The 18,514-nt window shown below is 34.4% G+C and overlaps 2 protein-coding genes across 3 annotated transcripts; one reads left to right on the forward strand and one right to left on the reverse strand.

The window, feature by feature from the left end:
* Nucleotides 1-3,499: 3,499 nt before the first annotated feature.
* On the reverse strand, nucleotides 3,500-5,830 carry LOC108976394 (zinc finger protein 706-like). Of its 2 annotated transcripts, none has more exons than XM_018945456.1 (3): nucleotides 5,622-5,830; nucleotides 4,377-4,558; nucleotides 3,500-4,315 (listed from the first exon to the last, which is right to left on the reverse strand). In XM_018945456.1, the coding sequence occupies exons 2-3, from the start codon at nucleotides 4,518-4,520 to the stop codon at nucleotides 4,226-4,228; spliced, it is 234 nt and encodes a 77-aa protein (XP_018801001.1). In that variant the 5' UTR covers nucleotides 4,521-4,558; nucleotides 5,622-5,830; the 3' UTR covers nucleotides 3,500-4,225. The 2 variants fall into 2 exon arrangements, with proteins under 2 accessions (XP_018801001.1, XP_018801002.1); XM_018945457.1 differs by lacking the exon at nucleotides 5,622-5,830 and adding an exon at nucleotides 4,628-4,737.
* Nucleotides 5,831-7,917: 2,087 nt separating this feature from the next.
* Nucleotides 7,918-14,921, forward strand: LOC108976425. Its single transcript, XM_018945520.1, has 8 exons — nucleotides 7,918-7,993; nucleotides 8,190-8,437; nucleotides 8,518-8,615; nucleotides 9,186-9,256; nucleotides 10,250-12,988; nucleotides 13,056-13,100; nucleotides 13,167-13,364; nucleotides 14,095-14,921. The coding sequence occupies exons 2-8, from the start codon at nucleotides 8,391-8,393 to the stop codon at nucleotides 14,347-14,349; spliced, it is 3,453 nt and encodes a 1,150-aa protein (XP_018801065.1). The 5' UTR covers nucleotides 7,918-7,993; nucleotides 8,190-8,390; the 3' UTR covers nucleotides 14,350-14,921.
* Nucleotides 14,922-18,514: the final 3,593 nt, after the last annotated feature.

An 18,514-nucleotide genomic window follows, 5' to 3' on the forward strand; every position in this document is an offset into this window, starting at 1 on the left:
AGTTCATCGCAAATTTCGACTTCGCTTAATTATGCTTGATAATGATGATTCTTATCTGGACCAACTGTGTATTTGTATCAATGGCGCTCTGTTCATTGTAGTCTCGTACATCCCTCCTAATAGTCCCCTAGAGTTGTATGAGTCGCACGCTAATAACATTTCCTCGCTGGTATTAAATATGGTGAAAGAGAATAATATTTGTGTTTTGGGTGACTTTAATTTAAGCAATATCGTCTGGTCTGGTTTTTCCTATAGTCCTGCCCTTATTCCCTATAATCTTTCATCTTCTCAGGAGTTATTTTTCGTTGATAGCCTGCTTAGTCTCAATCTGATTCAAATTAAGTCATATTCAAATAGTCTCGATCGTTTTCTTGACTTAGTCTTTCTCAGTGATAATTTAAAATTTAGGTTTCTTGACGGATTCTCTTCAATTACTCCGGCCACCATTCATCATTCTCCACTAACGTTTGAGGTGGATACTTATCTTTTTGCTCATGTTAAACCCACCGGGCTTAGGTTTAATTTTGCATTTTGTGATTTTGACGGACTCAATAATCTGCTTTGTGAGATTAAATGGGATTATTTACTGTCGGGACTGGATACAGCTAATAGTTTCTCGATTTTCAAGAAATCAATTAAGGAATTTCGTCATTATAATATCCCGCTCAAACATGCACAACCATAAAAGTTGCCTTGGTACAATAAGGCCCTCAGACGTTTAAAAAATCTTAGAAATAAATACTACAGAAAATTCTCTTCAACTAAATCTCATGTTTCCTTTGTTCAATACCAGCACTACACAAAACCGTTCAATGAATTGGACAAGTTTCTCTATAAAAGGTTTATGAATAATACAGAGTCTTCAATCAAGTCGAACCCTAAGCTCTTTTGGAACTTTGTAAAATCTAGAAGAGCGTGTTCGACCATTCCCTCTGCTTTAAGCTGGTGTGATAAGTCCGCGTGCACACCTGGCGACATCTCCAACCTGTGTGCTGAATTTTTCCAATCGAATTATGTTCACGACGATCCTGGTATTAGTTCCACTCATTCGGCCAATAACTTCCCATCCATAAATTTTGGCACACTGTGGATGATATTGCCAAGGCTATTTCTGATATTAAGTCTTCTCCCAAATTGGACTTGGATGGGCTTCCACCTGTACTTATAAAAAATTGTACTGCCTTGGTATATCCTCTCATGGTCATCTTCAATAAGTCTCTCTCCTCAGGGAATTTTATTTCTGAGTGGAAATTGACACGCATTACCCCTATTCTGAAAGGTGGTAGAAAAGACGTAGTCTCCAATTACAGGCCTATCTCCAAACTTTCTACTGTTTCGAAAATTTTTGAGTATTCTGTTAAAAATAAATTATTTTTTGCAGTAAAATCTATAATTAATGTCAATCAGCATGGGTTTGTCCCTGGGCGCTCCACTGTCTCAAATTTAGCGGTTTTTAGCGAATATTGTATGTCTGCATTCTCCGCTGGATTTCAGGTGGATTGTGTCTACACAGACTTCTCTAAAGCCTTTGATAAAGTTTCACACAAAATTCTAATCAAAAAATTATCATCTTTAGGATTTCACTCGGATTTCTTGCAGTGGATTGAATCATATCTGCACAATAGACGATGGAGTGTCATCTGATTCATTCCTTGCGGGAGTGCCACAAGAAAGCGTCTTGGGTCCACTTCTCTTTGTGCTGTTTATCAATGACATTTCCTGCTGCTTCTCTTTCGCTAACTTTCTGTTATAGGGAGATGATTTAAACATTTTTGCAATAATCAAAAACTCTCAGGATGTATTCAAACTTCAACGTGATATTGATACTTTTTATGATTGGTGCCTGAAATCGAAGCTTTTTCTGAATCCAGATAAATGCTCTCAGATATCTTATGGTAGGGGACGCAACATCTTATCCTCAAAAGTTACAATATTTCTAATTGCGTCCTCAAATGCGTTACTGAAATCAAAGATCTTAGGGTAATCTTTGACAACAGATTTTCTTTCAGTACTCACATCAACTATATAATTTCTAAATCATTCTCTGTACTCGGCTTTGTCCGTCGCAATGATTTTCTTTCAGTACTCACATCAACTATATAACTTCTAAATCATTCTCTGTACTCGGCTTTGTCCGTCGCAATGCTTTAAATTTTTCCGACCCCAATACGTTAAAATTACTGTATACATGCTTTGTTCGGTCCATCCAAAAGATTTTTCTTAAATTTGCTCTCCGCTCCCTTAAGTTTATTGACCCAATACCATCGTATACATCCCGTTTATTGCTTTTACATCTTAAACTACTGGMAAATCGTCGGTCCGTTCTCTGCCTTTCATTTGTTTTTAATGTTAATAATGGAGGTATTAACTGTCCCTATTTATTAGGGAAAATTAACTTCAACAACGTTGGGGTCTCAGATCTATTTCCCCATTTTATTATATAAAGGAAAGTACTAACTTTGCTGAATATGTTCCTCACAAGCGTGCTATGCGAGAGTTTAACTCGATTTCCGAAAAAGCTCTTCTTGATTTTTCTCACTCTAGTGTATCCTTCATTAATACCCTAAATTCGGTTTTTTAGTTTAAGTTAATTACTTATGTACTTTTAATTGAATTATTTTATTTCCTAATTTTCCATTAGTCTGTAAGAATTAATTTTCATAGACTTAACTAAATAAATAAATAAATAAATTTTGTTAAAATTGATCTAATACTTCTTGAGATATATAATAGTATTCCACCTAACAGCGGGCAGTGCAAATCGCAGATGTATGTTATTTAGAGAGTGGTCCGGATTATCATACAATTTAACCATTTTCACTCTGTCGAGTGAGCGTGATATAATTTAGGAAATGTTTTACTATTATATTACTCTTGGTTTTGTTCCCCCAACGGCACAAAATTAATCGAATTAGATATAGGTAGTCGAAAATTTTTTTCATATATACCATATAGTGTAGGAAAGGTGAGATTTTAACCAAAAACATTAAAATCGGGGAAGTAGAAAAAAGTTACAGGTGTTCAAAAATTAGCGAAAATAATAAAGAATTACGCGAAAGACTAAAGTGGTACATATTTATTTATTTATTAGTATAAATATAAAAAATTATTTAAAGTTTTTTTTTAGAAATATGAAAAGACTTTTTCGGCTACCCCATATATAATGAAATGATCAGAAGTTGAAATCCGATTGACTGTCTGTCTGTCTCTTGTTCCTCCGCGCAAGCTATAAGTTGAGTAAAAAATTAGATATCCTAATGAAAGTTGGTATATGTTTTTTGGCAAAAAAAAAGTAAGAACGAAGAGTTTTTAATATAATATTAGCTGACGTTTACGAAAATATGGCAATAAAACTGAGTCTAAGTTTATGGACTTCAATATAAGTCAAGAAGGAATTTATTCACTGGTTTTTAAGTATTCTCATAAAGTTTTTTATCATATGACAGTGACCATAGCATTTAATACAACGGACAATTTTTAAAATCAGCCTTTCGACAAATTTTCTTTTAAATAATATTTATTGAATTTTTTCATAAATCAATTACAACATAATTTTTCTACGTTAAAATACAAAGGCAAATTTACACAGGAGAAAAATATGAGCCAATGCGGGGAGTAATTGCTTATATTATATCAATATGCAATTTATATAGTACAAAATTGTGTATGTATGTATGCATGCTTGTGTGATACAATACTAAATATATTTTTTGCCTTTTGCTATTATTAATCTTAGATGTATATATCTACGAATATAATCTTGCAATTTTAAAAAATTGTAATTCTGTGTAATATGTTTGTATTTATATATATATGAAAAAAATACAATCAAACAGCTTTATCAATGTTAAGAACTATTAATTTGAGTTAACCACATTTGAATTTAACTGAAGCGAAGCAGTACGGCAGTAGTAAATAACTGTATATTGGTCGGTATGCAGACCGCTACAAAATTTACACATCATAATTGATACGTCTGGGTTACATTTTTATTAATTATTTAACAAAAAAAAGAAAATAGTTTGAGTGTTTTTTAAAACTCTACAAAACAAATACAAAAAAAAATTAGCTATGTTATCGCAAGAGCAGACCTTTTATTTGCTTTAGCAATAATACACATGTTCGTCAATTGTGGGTAGCTCCTGGCTTCGTTTCTATAATATTTATTCAAATATATCAATTTGGAGTATATTAACTGCAGCCAGAATGATTAAAACAGCAAATTTTACACATCTTTTAATTCAGGTGGCATTTCATTTTTGGGATGCTTATTCTCAAAATGTTGTTTGTAAGTTTTTGGATCGGGCATTTGAGACTGTAATTATATATGATTAATAAGTATTTAGGTATGTATAATCAAAAATTATTTAATGTACCTTGCAAACAGCGCACACATGAACGAGCGCTTTTTGTGCTGCCTTCTTCTGATCGTTGGCACTATGACCTTGTTGTTTTTTCATTTTTGCTTGCTTTTCTTGAGCCTTAGCTTGAGACTGAAGCTTTTGATGTCCTCGAGCCATATTGTTTATAATTTATTTTTAATCTAGGTGATCACCAACTGTAAGAAATTACGTTTAATGTATTATATTGTCGGGTTATATTTTTACAGTATATGACAAATATATACGTTTTCAAAAAGTGATTCTTTCCGATACTATTTGAGTGTTTTAATTATACGAAGTACACCTATTTCACAAGCAAATTTACACAATATATTTTCAGTGTTCACTGTTTACAATTTTTAGCGGACCACCTTTGCTTTGGAATCGCTTTGGAAAAACGGAAACGGTATTCTTCCAGGCCACAAAGTTAAATTTTATTCAACTTAAATTTCGGTATGTTGTAAATGCCGTTAAAGAAAACAGGATGAAAACAAATTGTGAGGCAACAGGTTTTGTAAACTTTCTCTGTTTCATATGTAACTGCGCTTTGATGTAATCAAAGCATACAGATGCACATATGTGCAACTCAGTAATTTTAACGTGGCATCACAGCGAAGTTGATACGTAAAAAACCCCCCTTGTAACATCATTTCATAAACAAAGACTCTCGCCAATCACAAACTGAGTAATTTTTGCATTGCAGAAACTAGAATATAAAGCTTTTAACTCGTTATTTCGAAGCGTACAATTAACATAACATACATATATCTCTAAGCACGTATTTTTAATCAATATATCATTGCTCTTTTTTAAGCCACTTTTACTTTAGCGAATTTCATTTGGTATTATATGCCGATGGTAAAACGCGTTTAATTTACCTGAACAAATTATACATATATGTAGGAAAACACGCGCAAAAGCCACGTTCTTGATAGCAGCGGTAGTCACATTTTTTTTTTTCAATTTTCCGTCGTCAAAAGCATTTATAACTTTGATGTACATCTATTCACACATAGTTTTACTTAATGGAGAAAATTATTGTGGTAATTTTCTAACACTACCGCAACATTGTGCTTTGCATTTTACTTTCGTTATTGTTCAAACATTTAAACGTGTAGTTCCAAAAAAGACTTCTACTTCTCGAACAATTTATACTTATTGCAATCAAGGCAGCGACGCTATCTTGCGCACAGCTGCTTATACACGCAGTAACCCACTTCTATTATGATGGCAACTTACTTAATTTCTACAACGTGGTTGATCCTTCAAGGAAATTATAATTTTTATAAAAACCAATCACTGAAAACACGGAGTAATCAATAAATTCACAAATGCTATGATTTTTTGTTATTATATCCGAAATTAGCGGCTTTTAAATTTTTGTAATCAACTTGTCCCGTAATACTTTTGAGTTCATCTACTTTCAATTAATAAAAGGTGAATATGTGGATTTTGGAACCATTCGCGTTGTCAAAAGGTGTCTAAAAACAAAGACAAGGACCAATAGAAACGCTATAGCGTGAAAATTGAAACAGTAAATAAATACAGCCTTATCAATTATGTACGTGTTCGACTTATAACAAGAGTGAAAGGGATGGAACTTTCATTTGTTTGTGGAATGTAAAGGAAGTAATTGTATAAGGGGTGTTCATGCGGTACAAATAATTTAGATACAAATATGGCATGTGTAAGAAAAAACTAAAATTTAATTATTTATTAATACTAATTTCGAGCACTACCAAAATTATTCCGTACAAAAATTTAAAAGGAATTATTGTTCGACCTAAGGGGGAATAGAGTTCGTTTTTATTAATGCATTACATATCACGAATGTTGTCCCACAATTCTAAGTCGATTAGAGCAAAAAACACGAGTTATTTAATACATACCTGTCTTATGCACTTATTATATCGTATTAAAAACTTTGAATCGTTTACCCACAACTTACCTAAATAGATTTTTTGGCACAAAACCTTAAAAGAGCACCCGAAAAGGGAAACATTTCGAAATTTTCCGCATCCTTTTCAAGCAATTATAATGCAAAAATTTTAATTTTTTGCTTTGAGATGATCCAATATCGAGTGTTGAGGGAACCAAAACATAACTTTTTCCGGAGTAATTGCTGTTATTTCCGTATTTTTACATTAAACATAACATTGTATCATTCAAATATCATTTTAAAACCTACCAATTGTTTTTAGACATAGACTTTTACTTTTTCATCAAAAGCAATCATAAAACCTGTATTAACTGTACTTCCCCCTTAAACAAAGTATTGTCTGTTATTTTAGAAATTTAACAAATTTCATCTTTTAGGCATTTTTTTTTGTAAAGTTAAGGCTTTATTGTGTAAAAACGGTTACAAAAATTATATTCAAAATATTTTCCGTCCCTAGCTACTATTTTTGACTATCTTTCTGGCAGCATGTGTATTCCGTGACGAACTCCTCATCTTTCGAGTCGATCCAAGTATGAATCCAATTTTTGACTTCTTCATAACTTAAGTGCCCGTTAGCTAGACCGTATGTCATCGGATCAAGTGGTAGTCAGATGGAGCAACGTCTGGAGAATACGGCGGGTGGTGTGAGACCTCCCATTTCAGCGTCTCCAAATATTTTTTGACCACCTTTGCGACGTGAGGCCGAGCATTGTCATGCTGGAGAATGACTTTATCGTGTCTTTCCTCGTACCTCGTACTGTGGCCGTTTTTCTTTTAGTGCTCGGCTTAAACGCATCAATTGCGTTCGGTATAGATCTCCTGTGATGGTTTCACTTGGCAGCTCAAAATATATCACCCCCAGCTGGTCCCACCAAATTCAGAGCATGACGTCGACGTGGAGGCATGTCCAGACTTTTCCCATGACCGCCGCCAGTTACAATGCGATGTTAAAATTACTTTCGGTTGTGCCTTTGAAGCAGCTGCACCACCATGCCTTTCTTCGACATCATAATCACCATTCTTAAAACGTTGAATCCATTTGCGACATGTTCTTTCTCTTAGGACAGCCTCATCGTACGTATCCGAGAGCATTCGATGAGCCTCAGCTGCACTTTTCTTGGAATTGGAAAAGAAGAGCAAAATTTCCCGCAAATGTCGAGATTTCGCCTCAAAAAGTGCATTTTCAGTTTAGAATAAATTTTGAATGCAAACCGATCTCTACAAATATTGACACAAATGTCCAAGATCGATATAAAACGATTTAATCGACCAGTGCTTGACCCGAGAGACATCTATTGGTAAACGGCGGAAGCAAAGTTGTATACCTAATAATTATATATTAGATTACATCAAACACAAAAAAACATATTGTTACCATTAACAGTTTGTCTTAATACTCCAAATTTTAAGCTTATATAAAAAATGATGTCATAAAATTGTTAGATTTACTTTTTTATAATACTTGTGCATTTATAATTAAGTCTTTTCAATATATAATTATTTGCAAGTAATATTTAATATTCGATAATAGAGAGCACTACACTCGATAAATTTCTAGGCAACATTATAATAATTTAAGCTCACCACTAGTCAGTTCTTTGTCATCGCCCAACGAGCAGCTGGATAAAACTTTTGGGGAGAGCTGCATATTTTCAGTTGATGAAAGAAAAAGGTGAATAATTAGTTTGAAATAAAATAATTACCGCTAGAAATAGGTAAAATTGCCATTGGAATTGGAAATTGCATAATATTTGCGTAAATTGTGTAAAAATTCTATAAACAAACGTTTTGAAAATGAATGAGTAATAAAATTTTTTCTCACCTAATTGAGAACGGGCATAATAACCATAGTATTTTTTTCGTCGTAGCTTTCTTTTTTTCTTTTAAGATTGTGCGATTTCGTTTGGTTTTATAAAATATACGTTAGGAAGTAAATAAACCGAAGCAATATACAAGGCAGTAGCAAAAACCCTCTACTGAAAATTGTAACGGGTGGATGTGACATAAAAGTGGCGACACATAAAACAAATATTAAACAACTTAAGCAGTTCAAATTAAATATTGTAGCGATGGATATTTTGGACATCGATGAAGCGCTAAAAGATGATTCTTTTATGTACGTATACGACAAAACTAGCTCTTAGGCAATTAACTTCATATTTGTTTTGTTTTCTCTCTATTGATTGGCGTATACAGTTGTTTGGAAGATAAAACACACGATGACGTTTCGAATATTTTGCAGCAATGGAAAAGCAACAATTGTCTTCTACCAGCACAGTATCAACAAGAGCAAGGTATGAAACTGGTAAAGCTTCATTTAAATAACAACGGCCCATTGCTTCTGTGTGGTATTTGTGTATATGCAATAATGCGTAATGATAATATTGTTTGCAGATTCAGATGTTTTCAGATTCTGCGTGCAAAACAAATGCACCGTCACTGCAATAATTATTACCAACAATTTTAAAATTGAAAGCAAAGACGCATTCGTAATGTTTTCAAATATATTATAAATGTTTTTTGCTATATAATTTTTCTATTTGGCCTTGAAGCCCACTGTGTTTTACAGTTCACTCAATTACATATTGCTATAAAATAATTTTTTTTCTTGCATTAAGTCAAACCGGCGATCCATTAATGCATATACACGAACACCTACATAAGCTTGCAAACACGATATTGGTCAAAATAGTGTACCGTTGTGTTTCGCTTTTGCAGAAGTTGTACTACTCCTTATATGGTGGGTCTTAATAATTTTGTTGTTTGTTTATTCTTTCTGCATACGCTTGGTGCTGGTGGTACTAAAAATTTCCGACATACGCTAATGGCATGGATATACATACTAATTGGTGATAATTTATTAGCCTACAAACTCAATTCAAGAACGTTTACTCGACCCCGCAGGAGGTCAACGCAAAATCTAGAGCAAAATTTCGTAAGTATTTCTTAGATATATTATGGAATTGAACCCTGAATTATGAATATTAAGATTGCTATGTAGTTTGTGACATTCGGAAGAAAACGTCGAGACCCTGGCATGTCGTGCTAAGTCGATTTAGCGATGTCTGCCTCTTTGTCCGTCTGTCTGAATTTTTGCACATGTCTTTTTCTCCCCAGGAAGCTTTGTTGGGAGCATCCATTTAGGACCACTATAGCTGATCAGACATATTAAATATGACTCTTACCACCTCTTTTTATGCCCAGCAGCGTCAGATGTGTAGGGTTACATCTGGCGCCCCTCCCCTATGGTCCGACCACGTCGAAATAGCTCTTTCCAGGACTTACCGTTGGTTAACTTCGATGAAAACTTAAGACTCTAACGAAGAGTAGATAACCGTTACGAAAACAACAATCGCTATAGCATACAGCTGCCATGTAAACTGAACGACCATAACTATGGGCTTGACTAATTAACTTTGATTAACACTTAACCGTTAGGAAAACAATATAAATGGCTAATTTGACGAGATATCATTACGAAATTTGACATGCATTATTTTTCAAGGAAATCGTTCAGATCGGATCACTATATCATATAGCTCTCATAAAAACCGATTGATTGAAATCCTGTGTTTTGACATGATATCTTGCCGAAATTTGGGTATTTCGTTTTTGTTGTTGTAGCCAAGCACTTTCCTGAAGTAATTTTGAGGAATGGTGACGAGTTAACAATCCTTGTCCGAATAAAAATGGACCCCGACTGCCGTGGAACGGTTTGGATTATTGTGTAAGGCAATGGTACAATATCCGAAGATATTACTCGGATCGGACCACTATAGCAAATAGCTGCCCTACAAACTGACCGATCTAAATTTGTACGCTCCAAACAGCATAAATCAATTTTTGTTGGGCATAACGCCTTTAAGTAATTACATATAATCTTTTTAGTTAACTTAATTGTAACTTCTTTTTTTATATCGTTTTTAAGTCTCACAGTTCCGGAAACAATGGCGTACAGACAGTGCTTCCCACACACCATGAACAGCTGCAACACAAGTTCACAATCGCAACTCCACAACCCGCATTAAATTTAGAAATAGGTGGTCTTGTTACAACAATGCATAAGTCGTTTTTGCAAGACACCTCACCGCCATCATCCATATGTTCCTCCATGGAGATGTCAATGGAACGCATGAATAACTCATTAATCACATCTGCCGACTTCACGAACATTAACTTCCTACAATCGACTCAAAGCCTTGACTTCAACGAACCGACACTTAATGGCAGCGAATTATTTAACTTGGCGAATAAGGCTACCAGTGATGGTTATACTTTAAGTGACATGATACGCGACCGTAAAGCATTAGAATCGTTAACACTGTCGGGTGATGGCACACTAATAAAAGATTCACATATTTGCCAGATCGATGATATATCGCTCGCTTTTAGTAAAACTGCATCAGGTTCCAGTACAATGGATAATTCCACTGAGAGCATGCAAGAGGACAATCAGCAACAACAACAACGTTACGGTATAATAGCAGCACCAAATGCACACACAGTGGGCGTGTTTGACAACAGTGCGTCGGAAAGCAAAAGCAACATTATGCATCGTACAATGTTGCTTAGCGATGAGGTAATCAGCGATACAACTTTCCAACTGGTTGAGAGTAGTCTATGTGAGAACAATATTAATGGTAATGATAATGCAGCACCAGCAATGCCAACAAAACCAGCTAATGAAACCTTCAAACGACCCTGGAACATGGATGAAACTGTTTGCATACCGAATAGAGCAAATGCAACACACGAATTCAAACAGTCAACACCAGATGCTCGTTTAGCTGCGGAAACGCGTTGTGAGACACCGGAAAATATGGCGGAAGCTTTAACTTCACGCAAATTCTACGAATCAACACCACATGCTGCGGGTCTGAACGCAGGCGCACAACTAAATACACCAACAACGTCGAAATTGTATGCGGATGAGGTGAATCTCTCGCCCATAGTGCCTGCAACAGAGCAATTGAATGCCAATGCCACGCGTGTGCTGAGTGAAACTTTCGGTCAAGAGTGTGATGTAAAAAAAGTGAATACGAAAACATTTTCCGGCACGTTACCGCGACTTGAGAGTATCGAACAAATGCTAGATGATTTTGAAAATCCGAATGAGACCTACGAAAAACCCGAGACACAAGTGGGACACAAGACTAGCGCAGCCGACATACAAATGCAGAATGTGTTGGAATTGGCACATGCCGAAGAGGAGCTTTTGGCTAGCAATAACGATCAAGAATTCGAGGATATGCTGGAGGAGTTCAGCAAAGTGGAAGTCAATGCGGAGCATGTGAAAATGAAGAAATCATTGGAGACAATAAAAAGACGTTTTCATCGCGACAGCACGACTGTAGCAAAAGCGCTAACTTTGCAACAGGCACATAAAACTGACGATTCCACTGATAAGCCAACAGAAATGCATACGTACGACGCATACGAGCAACGGCGCAATGCGGATGCAGCTGCTAGCGTCAACAGCGATTGTACGGCACCTTCTGGCATATCGTCACCCTCACCCTCGTCCGCGTCAATATCCGTCTCTTCCGCAGCATCTTCGTTGGCGGCCAGTGGCGTTGGTAATGTCAGCGGCACAGGCGAACGGTTGCTTAGTCGGCGCAGTCGTCTTTATGATAATATAAATCTCTCAACGATTTCCGCCGGTAGCGGCAATACGCAATCGCCATCACGCTCACTGGGTGCCTCGTTCACCGTACATAAGCGAGATGATAATGCACAAGAGGATTGCGCGGCAGCTGACGCAGTAGCAAAACAAGAGACTGATTATAAAAATGAGGTGCAAGAAAATAATTTTGGCAAGACTGAAGGCGCAATTGAAAATAGCAACACCATAGCGGTTGCGAATTATAACGGTGTGGGCACATATAAACTCTCCGAACGTCGGGAGCGTGATCGTGATCGCTTCAAAACAATCAAAATCGTGAAAGCACGCAATGCCGGTGATGACTTAATAGCAGTGAATGTGCCTTGTATTGATGACGACGTTTCGCTTACTGACGACGGTGGTACGACTGTCTTCAACAACAACAAATCGGAAATTGAAACTGAGCATAATCTAAAGTTGTGCACGGATAGCCAAAGCACCCTTACGCGTCCAACCAACGCTTCAAAAATAAATCCGAATTTCCTTACCTACAAAAAGCCGAAAGACAAACTAACAAATGTTGCTAATTTGCCGGAAATAGTTAGCGCGCCTTTAACGGCTGCAACAGCTAACGGTGGCAGTGAGGAGCTTGAAAATCCACCAGTACCACCTAGCCGGCTACGTTCACGATCGCGTCCGCGATATATATCGGGTTTGCAAAAGATTACTGTTGTGAAAGCAACATCGGCTGGCGACTTGGATCGTGCTACAGCACTCGGTATACGACCACCTACTGCTAGTGTCAGTCATGCAGCGCTAAATACCACTCAACACATCAATGCAACAGTTGTTGTTGAGCCCGCTAAGTATAGTCGTAACGCGCAACCTTTAAAAACCACAACAACAGCTGAAGTGAAAAGTCCCATGGGCACAAAATCGAAGTCCTTCCACAATTTATCGAGCAATTTCGGTTTTAATGGCGGCACTGGCTTACCCGGGCCACGCGCTAATAGTTTCGGTTTGAAGAAACCAACCGCCGATGAAGGCACTGGCGCTCCCAATGATGTAAGCTTGATTCCTGTGACTTGTACTTTCGATTTAATCATAAAAATGTATTTTTTCATACTTTCAGCGCATTGCAAATGGTCTGTCGTCGAACTCTACACTTCCTCAGCAGGTAAATGTATAAATATTTATTTCCATACACAAGCTAATACCTAACTTGTAAATTCTACATAAACAGGCCGACGAGTCTGTCTTCAAAGTTCCCAAATTGGTGTCCGGCCTGCGTGCGCCTGGCGTCAAACGTGCCGGCTTAGTGCGTCCTTCCTCCGCTTACTACAGTCTCAACAGTCTTGCCGTTAAGGGTATGCCACCACTACCGCAACCGCCGTTAGTGAACGACATCGACGCGGATGGCGGTCGACATTCACCCACCGATGTATGTAATTTAATTATACTACTTATATATTTTTATACCCAGAGGGGGCATATTAAGTTTGTGACATTCGAATTCGATTGCTCGCGAAGTTGAGAACACCCATAAGAAAATGTCAGAAATCCTATAAATTCACATATAAACTTATGGTACATATATAAATGCTCAGCATGACGGGCTGAGTTGATTTAGCCTGTCTGTCTGTATATACGCGAAGTAGTGTCTTAGTTTTTGAGATATCGATCTGAAATTTTGAACACTTCCACTACCACCATGAAGTTGCTTATTTATCGGAATGGCCGATATGGAACCTTAATAACATATAAGCGGCATACAAACTGGCCGATAAAAATGAAGTCATTGAATGGATAACTTTCCTATTTGGCAAGATATCTTCACTATTTGGCGTGGATTATTGTTCATGCCAACACTATATTCCTTGAAGAAATTGTTCATATCGGCCAACTATAGCATACGGCTACCATTTAAAATGATCCGATCAACAGAAGTCCTTCTATAGAGACATTTTTTATTTGACAGACTGCTTCACGAAATTTGGCGTTACAATCGCCGATCAAGTTATATAGATCGGACTACTGTTACATATATCTGTCATACCAACTGACTCGATTCTTGTATTGAAAATTTTTTATTTGGAAGGATCTTTAAGCTGCATTGCAGCCGAAGTTTACATTTTTTTGTTTAAATAATAATACATTTGTTATTCTTACAGAGCATGTCTTCAGCTTCGTCACGCGGCAGCATACAAAATGGTGGTTTAATTGTTGGAAAACCCAACAGTACTAATACTACAGCAACAAAAGCCACTAGTAATACAACAAATACAAATACCTTGAATCTGACTAAGTTCACCACTGGCTCAAAGGGCATACCGAAGCCATCTGGTTTGCGGCCGCCAACGACAACAAACACAAACATGAAGCGTAGCGGTTTACCGAAACCAGTAACAGGCCTCACACGACGATAAACTTTACATAATTATATATAGCTGTACACATTAAATCGACGTATTATATATATATATATGTACTAACTACTAAGCGACACATATATACTTACATATATTTAAAAGCGTGTAAATCAAACGAAAGTATGTAAAAACAGTTGGCAATGTTACCACGTAGTTGTTAGAAAAGAAATGTAAATCATAACTGCGGGCATTGCTGTAAGCTCTCTAAGTTGCCCCGACGTATATTATTTTTATATAACTATTTTTTTTATTATAACATCAAATCGATACTTGTACTTTATGTATTACGGAGAAGACAAAACGAAACAAGCGAAAACACAAATGTAATGAACAAAAATCATGTATTGTATACATAATTATAAATTTCTGAGATACGTCAAATTCGAATATTAGCAATGCATATAATTATTTATTTTCCTAAGAGAAATTAACTATTTCAATTATATGTAAATGCCGTAAATTAAGTTTAGAGCAAAGAAAAAAAAAAAAAAAACAAAAAACAACAACATATGTTTCACAAATTGCAAATAACTACAATTTAACTACAGTGAGAGAAAGTTAGAAAGGAAGAGTGTGTTATTTGTAAAAAAAATGTTGCGTGTGCGCGTCATTTAGAAGTTTCTACATACTTATGTATAAGAAGTTATATCAGGGGAAGGAATAAGCAGGAAGTATGCCTTATTTTTGAAACTGTTACACGAATGGCAGCGTCATGCACTCGTCATGAGCTCAATGGTAAAAAGAGTTGTCTTAAGTTTATTACATTTCGTTGTTGTAATTTAGGCTTGTAGTGTTATGTGCATACACACACGCATACGTATGTATGTAGTTTGTGCACGGGAGAGGGGGTCTAAAAACAGTAAAATGATAACAATAACTATTGCTCATGTTCGAAATGTACGAAGTAAACAGAGTGTTATATTAAAAAAAATACGAATTTCATATTACAAAAAAAATACAAAAAACTTGAAACAAAAACGTAAGTCCTGAAGCCTGAGTTGCTGAAAGTAAAAAAAAGGTAAAATTGTGCTCATTATTTGTTTAAAAAAAATTTTGTGGAGATTTTGTTACATGCCACATTATAAATTCTTCTTTTTTCACGCATAACCATATACATTAATACATACATATGTATACATTGCATAAAAAAAAATTTAAATTATTGTGCCAATTTGTACTGCTACAACAACAAACATTGCAAATCAGCAAAAACTGTATTATTTAGCATAACAATTTGATGGTAATATTTACAAAAAAAAAATTAAAAATTAAGAGAAATTATTTACACTCACACGCTTTCTAGTACCATATACCACAGGAGCACTCGATTATTAACGCTCAAAGCTTATTATTATTACTATGTACCGTTGTTTTTGTTTTGTTAAATGCCAAGGTCATACGCTTGTGCGCGAAATTATCAATGACTGCATAACTACAACAAAAAAGGTTACGTCAATTCGATAAGTGGGCCCATCCGCTGTACACACACAGTGCTACACAAACACACATACACAAGCAGCATGCATTACATAGTGTTTATATAGTATATTCATGTTTATTATACATATACATATATTCGCAAAGAATATATATACATACATAATGTGCTTTACGCCGCCCTTTTTGAAAACATAATTCGCACAGCATGCACGCACGCACACCTTACATATATGTAAATATATGTGGAGACGTGTGTGTTGTTATGGCGCCGTTATGCGCAATGGCTCATTTTGAACGCTAGCTCTATAATGTTTTATTGTGCTACAGTATTTTTTATTACAAATATGATTTTGCGTCAAATTTAAAGCTTCACGCTTTTAAGCTTAACGGAAATAAACGTTCATATCAAATGTCAAATAAAAAGCGACTAGTCGGAGAAGGCGCGTGGCGAATAATATGCGTTGGTTGTTAAGACAATACATACTTACATATACATATATTTACGAAAATGTGTGCGAAAAGTAACCGAATATTTCAAATTAAGAAATGCAAATGAGCCATATGGAATAAACTGCAATTAAAATACTTATACAATTCATATAGCATATTAAAATATGTTGAAAATTTAATTTAAGTTATGTTTTGCGTGTAATATTAAGTGTTTTCAACATTTTTTAAATTTCGAATATAAGAACGTTTAACTACCTTTAAACTTATTTCATAAAGCTATTAGCTTAGTATTGCAATAAAATCGATTTTGGAAATTCGAAAAAAAAAAATTTTTTTTTTCAACTCAAAATCTAAAACACATTGAGGTTGCTGCAATATTTTGTAAGTTTCAAATTAATGTTCGAATACAATTTCAAACGTTTAATGTCAGTAGCATTAGTATGTGCAGTTATTAGGTTAAAATTATAGTTACAGTATAGGTTTTCGAAAATCTAATTAAAGAATCATTAAATATATTCAGGATTGCAAATAATGCAATAAAAAAAAAAACTGGAATAACATTTGAAAAATAAAAACAAAATGTATTAATTAACAAATGAAAATCTCGCTTTTAATCTCAACAGCGGGATTAAAAGGTGCACATTTTTTTTTATAAAAAACTTCGCAACATGAATATATCTGATTATACGAATTTAAAATACGTTTTACAAAACAAATTTAAGTTCTGCAAATTTTTTTTTTAAATTTCGAACAAAAGTTCGAAGCGCGTACGAATGTTCAGAAGCAATATAAATTGATATTCAACTAATCAAAACAAAATCACACTCAAAATAGAAGTTCGAAATTTGTGTATAGCGCTTTGACAATTGAGTAAGAATTTTGTTTAAATAATAGTTAAATTTACTTGTTTTTTGATAATCGAGATTCCGTGACTGAAAACTTCTAAACGTAACTAAAAAATTCGGATTTCCGAAATTTCGTCTACTAAAAACTTCTAGACGTAACTAAAAAATTCGAATTTCCGAAATTTCGTTAATTGAAAACTTATGCGTTCAATTTTTCAAATAATACGATTATTGTTGTTTCAGACATATTTGATAGGATATATAAATGTAAACCAAACATATGCAATCTAAATGTGAAAATTTTCGAAAAAGAAAATTTCGAAAGAAAATTAAGATATGTTCATGTTTGCAACTATTTATACATTTTCATTTATTCTTACCTTTTTTATGAAATAATCTAAGAGAAGCGTTACTTTTTCGTATAAATGAATCTGTCAAATTTATAATTTTTGAATAACTATTTAAAAACATTTCTATTTTGCAAAAGAACATGCTCTTGCACTATTATTATTACGAAAGTTCTAACAAACAAAAACCGAAATAAATCGGTTTTTATTTACATACATACGTAACCGTCAAATTGAGTTTAATGTTGTGAGTGGAAAACTTGATTTTCTGCTCAATAAAAATTATGACAATTGAGAAAATTACGAGCAATTTTGTATTGAATTTCAAACTGAAATGAACTTGTATTTTAAAAGCACAATTAACTTTCGAATATAAAATAATACATTTCTGTTCGCATATTTGCAGGATTTCGATTTTTTGAAGTGATTTGTGTAACATATACACTTACATACATACATATGTATATATGTATATATTAATATTTTTGAATATTATCTGCAAATAAGCAAGTATTGTCTTAACAATCAGCACATTCATTTGTAAAACCGACTAGCAATTTAATTGCGACATACTGCATTAACAAACATATACATACATATTATAAATATAAGTTTAATTAATCGTCATTAATTTGAAAATATCCTTTATTAAGCATAAATATTAGAAGGAAAGGCAAAAAATTGTTGATTTACCGTTATAAAACCTAAAATCAGCAAGTTTTATTGTTTTTTATCACTATAATAGCGTATCATTTTTAAAAAATTATATATCAAGTTGAATTCAAATATCCAAATCGCTAATTTGGACGAGATTATAAATTATATAAATATATATCCCATTTTAAAGCATTTAAATACATTTTAGTTTACCGTAGTGCTAATTATATTCTAATTTTTTGAACTTGTATACACAGAAAATTAGTTAGTTTTTACTAAAGAAAAATAAAAGCGTTACAAAAACTATATTCTTTACTTGCCATATGCGAAGGTGAAATTATTTTCATATAAAAAGGAAAGTGTAGTTCTAAGATATTGGTTGTCAAACAAGTCTTGCGGTATTTTTGCGTTTTTATTGAATTT

Source organism: Bactrocera latifrons, unplaced genomic scaffold (genome assembly GCF_001853355.1).
Source record: "Bactrocera latifrons isolate USDA-ARS-PBARC rearing strain unplaced genomic scaffold, ASM185335v1 scaffold_76, whole genome shotgun sequence".
Classification (NCBI taxonomy): domain Eukaryota; kingdom Metazoa; phylum Arthropoda; class Insecta; order Diptera; family Tephritidae; genus Bactrocera; species Bactrocera latifrons.

Bases quoted from the DNA above. Each gene is read 5' to 3' on its own strand.
- LOC108976394 (XM_018945456.1), bottom strand. From the start codon at position 4,520: ATGGCTCGAGGACATCAAAAGCTTCAGTCTCAAGCTAAGGCTCAAGAA. The intron at 4,316-4,376 runs GTACATTAAATA...ATATAATTACAG, and splicing joins ATGTGTGCGCTGTTTGCAAG to TCTCAAATGCCCGATCCAAA.
- LOC108976425 (XM_018945520.1), top strand. From the start codon at position 8,391: ATGGATATTTTGGACATCGATGAAGCGCTAAAAGATGATTCTTTTAT. The intron at 8,438-8,517 runs GTACGTATACGA...TGGCGTATACAG, and splicing joins CTAAAAGATGATTCTTTTAT to TTGTTTGGAAGATAAAACAC. The intron at 13,365-14,094 runs GTATGTAATTTA...TTATTCTTACAG, and splicing joins GTCGACATTCACCCACCGAT to AGCATGTCTTCAGCTTCGTC.